The sequence below is a fragment of the Stylophora pistillata genome, chromosome 1 (assembly GCF_964205215.1).
Source record: "Stylophora pistillata chromosome 1, jaStyPist1.2, whole genome shotgun sequence".
NCBI classification, from domain to species: domain Eukaryota; kingdom Metazoa; phylum Cnidaria; class Anthozoa; order Scleractinia; family Pocilloporidae; genus Stylophora; species Stylophora pistillata.
Window position 1 is genome coordinate 50,048,314 of NC_142519.1, and position 4,763 is coordinate 50,053,076.

The following is a 4,763-nucleotide window of genomic DNA, read 5'->3' on the forward strand; positions in this document are numbered from 1 at the left end:
TTAGTTTCTGACTGTCCGCTCTACCTAGGATATGAGGACTGTAATGATGACAAAAGTTTATTTACAAGACCTCATCGAGTGCACTCTTCGCGTATTAGGAGCGCAATAAAAAGAATTGCGAACTATTACATCAATTTAAGGATGTATTTTCACCTCCTAACCAAGGTCGCGGCCCAGAGTCCAAGATACAACATGACTACACGCGAAAAGCTTTCTATGGAGACTTAACATGCATCTGGGGAAATTCAATCTCGTCTGTGCAGCTGTGTACGGCATTAGCCGCCTTTCAGAGCCAGATCTGAGAGCTGTTAACTTCGCCGACAAGATAGAAGGACAAAACCTAAACGGAAGCCTGATAAAAGAGATAGAAGTCGATACGGAAAGTTCCTGTCTGCTTGAGTGTGTGGATGAAGAGCGATGTCAGTCTTACAACTTTGGAACAATGAAGGGAGACTCAGAGAAATTCAAGTGTCAGCTAATCGACTCTGATCGATTTGATGGATTTGCTAATTTTACTGAGGATAAAGATTTCATTTACAGAGGAATAATGGCAAGCTAAATCGGTCTTAGTGCAACACAAATTAATTGCAGTTCAAAGTTTGAATCTTGTTGTTCCTAATCGTAGCTGGATCTCTCTACTTCAGTGTCTCTGCATAGTTCTTTCAGTAATCGTGCTCTAATCAAAAAAGTTAAGAATTGGCACGGTACGTTAATTGCACGAGTACGTTCGGGTGCAAGATGGCAGCGAGTTTGTTTAACTTCAGGGGGCTGAAATCGCAACGATGGAAGCTGGGCGAACCTGAAATGGAGTGAAATCTCCATAAACTATAAACTAGACCTCCAGGCCCAGAACTTGTAGACATGTTTGACAATTTGTTAAGTGTCATAGCTTTCGCTCTTGGACTATTTCAAATGGCAAACCGTTTTCCTGCATGCAAAATCGACAGAAGGCTTCAAAATTTCAAATAGAAACAAAACGTCTGCTATCTAAATTTGAAAATACATACGTTTCTCAATTTCCTTCCCTAATGTTAGAGCACCTGCAAAGATGACTCGTGCAAAGAAAACGAAATATATATCGCAAACTACTAATCAAACACTCACTTTTGTAAGCGTATCAGAGGTAAGTGGAAATCCGTTAGATTTTTTTGGTTTAAGACCAGCTCAAGTCTTTTTCGTTACAGAGGAGAAAGTCCCCTCAAGCCGATTAATCAAAACGTATATTTTCATCTGTTACCTCGAGCAGCACAGCACTGCGATGTTCTGAATGTTGAAACACCTTCTTTCGTCAATTACTAAAGAAAGATGTAGGACCAAATCTTACCCTTCGCTGGAAATCGTTACGACACATTATTTTCCCACTACCACGCCATTTTACTACGTTAAGGTAACTGAACGCGGAAAGTATGCCTCGGCATTTCACAGTGCAACAAGGAAAAAAAAACCGACGAGGCAACAAAATGGCCGTGACGAACCATCATGATTTTGGTTGTTAATCTGCTTTGACTTTTAAAGGAACAAGCGCTCAAGTAAATCAGATCTTTTTTATCACGTTTTCAACCATCGAATAAGGTGTATCTATGAATGATGGTAACCTTTCCATTCGCAGATTACCCCAGAAATTGTCTTGACTATTATCAAAATGGTTCCTCAACTGACGGTGTGTACTTGATTTGCCCTGATGAAGAAGAACCCTTCCAAGTAGTGTGTGACATGACAACTGATGGCGGAGGCTGGAACACCTTTCCAAGGCCCAGGGATGGCTCTGTAGACTTTTATGTCGATTGGGAATCATACAAAGAAGGCTTCGGAAGTCTAAAGAGCGAGTTTTGGATTGGGAATTATTGTCTTTACCGTCTGACTGCATCAGCCAACATTGTGTTTCGCATTGATATGGAGGATTACGAAGGCTACCGAAGATTTTCCGAGTACACGACTTTCTCTGTGGCCGACGAAAGCGATTATTATCGGGTGACAATCGACGGATACCGAGGCACCCTAGGCGACTCATTATCTTCAATTCAGTCCATGACGTATGTCATAGGTAATTCCATGATTGCTCTTCTTAAATTGGTGACCAAACATTGTTCCTTGCACCATGACTCACTTTTTGTACACTGCGTTTTACACAGATTACTATGTTCCTTTCCTCTTTGACTTTCCTCGGATCATGGATACATTTTTTGCATATTTTTGACAATGCAGCAGGTTATGCAATGCTTCCAGCAGCATTACTATCCAGCTCATTCTAAATTTTTCAAGAAGTTGTTATTTTGTGTTTTTTTTTTTTTTTAATACAGAAATATGAATTTTACAACCAGAGACAGAGACAACGAACTCAGTGACGTTGGAAACTGTGCATAGTATTTTAAAGGTGGTTGGTGGTACATTAGTTGCCACAGGGCCAACCCAAATGGTTTGTACCAAGGTGGAGGTCACGCTCAAGGAGTTAGCTGGATTTCACTTCGAGGATTAGATTATTCGTTAAAGCGCACCAAGATCAAACTTCGACCAGCATGATTTCTGTTGAGGCCATTCCTCAACAGTGTCCATATTTGTTCCGGTTTTATAATTACATAATACCATGATGCCCAGCGTGCTTTTTCTTCGCATTTGGTGAGGCGTTCGTGAAAGAAAATGTGCTCAAACAATGATTTCGCGCCGCTTTGATATTGCCTTGTCTTATCATTTGGTGAGATTGTTTCTTTATTTTTGCTTTTAGCTCCTTCGTGAGTTTTGTTTCTTAAGGTAACTCTAGTTTTGCGTCGTGAACAGTTTGATTATGGCCTGTCAGCTTGTAATCCATGGTCGAGGCGTGCTATGTTGAAGTACAAATAAACTCGTTGAGTTCTCCTAAAGACTGGCTTCTCTCGTTGCTACGAGCCCCTCATATGTTCGACTCGACAATTATTTCATTTGTACAAGTTGTCTTTAAGCTCTCAGCTGGCACAATCTTACAAGAGTTAGAGATATCTGCAATGCGCGCAGTGACTCTTTACTACAGTGGCTTATCATGATTGTAACATCGCTTTTAGTGAGGTGTCATTAACCGAGACGGAGTTTACCGGGCTTAATTTTGATGATAAGGATGCCGCAAGCTTTATAGTTTGTAATGCAGTAGAACAGAGAAAAATAGATTAGTACTTTTGTATAGATCATCGCTACAGCCGACTGATCTCTCTCCTAAGCCAACTAATAAACTTTGTAATCAATTAATGGTTGCTACATGAGGAAGTGAATTAAATGTTTATAAAGTCCTGACGAAAAAAAAAAGGGAAGATCCATACCACACAATATGGAGAAAATCCTGAAATTAATTCAATAAGACTTTTCCCACCGTTTTATTGCCTTCATTTCACAGAATTGCTTTAATTCGGCTTGCTCTTGCAAAGATGATACAACCACAGGCGGCCCAGGCTCTGTTCGTTACGAAGCGGTCGAACTAGACACTAGCAACACTGATCATGACTAATCATTCATATCGTGGGGCTACCCGTTGGGCCTAATTTTGCTAGTGTCCAGGCCGACCGCGTCGCAACGAACAAAAAGACCGCACAGGATTTGACAGACGCGCATTCTAACGGCGTTGAAATGGCGGTCAATTTCAGATTCTCGCTGGGCTGGTTGCTCGACAACCCAACTTTTGAGGGATTTGTTTTGGTGAACTTAAAGGGCAACTATTTGGCTTTCGTGCTACCAAGTTTCGATTCAAGGGGAAGTATTTAAGAGTGTTTTTCGAACGATTTTCGCGAGCGTGTGTGAGACAGAGCTTTCCTACTTTCCCTTTTACTTGGTAGTGCTAGGACTTAAAGCTGAAACACGGCAAAACAGCCTCAAATCGCGACAAGAACGGCACAGATTACTCCTCATGAAGGTAAGACTTTATTTCTTTGATTATTTCACCCAACTTTATATTTACGGAGCTCAAAAGCAAGTCCAGCTAAACCACTATACAAACTCTGTAATAATCCACTGTGAAAGAGCCTGTGACAGAGCCTGCGACAGAGCCTGGGCCGCCTGTGATATACAACTGTCTTCTTTTTCGTCATTTGAGCAAGTTGCCATAACTGCGACTGGAAGTGTCCTCCGAAAAAAAGTGAGTCTGGTCTTTATTTTTGCAATCCAAGCTAGTTTTTTTCCTGCTTCGGAGAAGTATCCAAGTTTTCCGAGTAAAATTTTTCTGACTGGCTTAGTGAATACTTTCGACGTCCATTCTTCCGCCGTCTAATATGCACCGTGTGGCTACGTATCTCCTTTTGGTAGCACCCCCCAATAAGTATCAGGGAGGCTGCTGTCCGAATACCGTTTAAGCCTTTTAATAATAATAATAATAATAATAATAATAATAATAACAGTAATAATAATAATAATTTATTTACTTATATAGGGCCCTTTAGCATTATAGGATGATCAAAGGCGCTTTACAATCCTGGAGAATTAACATTTACAGTAAATAATTACAATAAAGATACTATTTACAATATATAATTACAATAAATGAATGAATGAATAAAAAGTAAATAAATAAATTCAAAATACCGATAAGATTGTAGTGCAAATCTAAAACGCTAGCTTAAAAAGATAGATCTTAAGAGATTTCTTAAATAACTCTAGCGAATCAATCGTGCGGATATGCGCAGGCAAGCTGTTCCACAGCGCTGGCGCAGAGGCATGAAACGAGTGGGCACCTAAAATTGTGCGCATAACCCCTTTTTGGGCAGTCTAAATCATAGCATTATTATTGCGTAACGAATATCTAGACG

General features: G+C 40.3%; 1 protein-coding gene across 1 annotated transcript; it reads left to right on the forward strand.

The window, feature by feature from the left end:
• The first annotated feature begins 229 nt into the window (after positions 1-229).
• Positions 230-2,520, forward strand: LOC111319583 (techylectin-5B). Its single transcript, XM_088760764.1, is given in 4 exon segments — positions 230-550; positions 1,036-1,123; positions 1,610-2,024; positions 2,301-2,520. Coding segments are annotated over 4 exon segments (1,044 nt in total).
• The last annotated feature ends 2,243 nt before the right edge of the window (positions 2,521-4,763 follow it).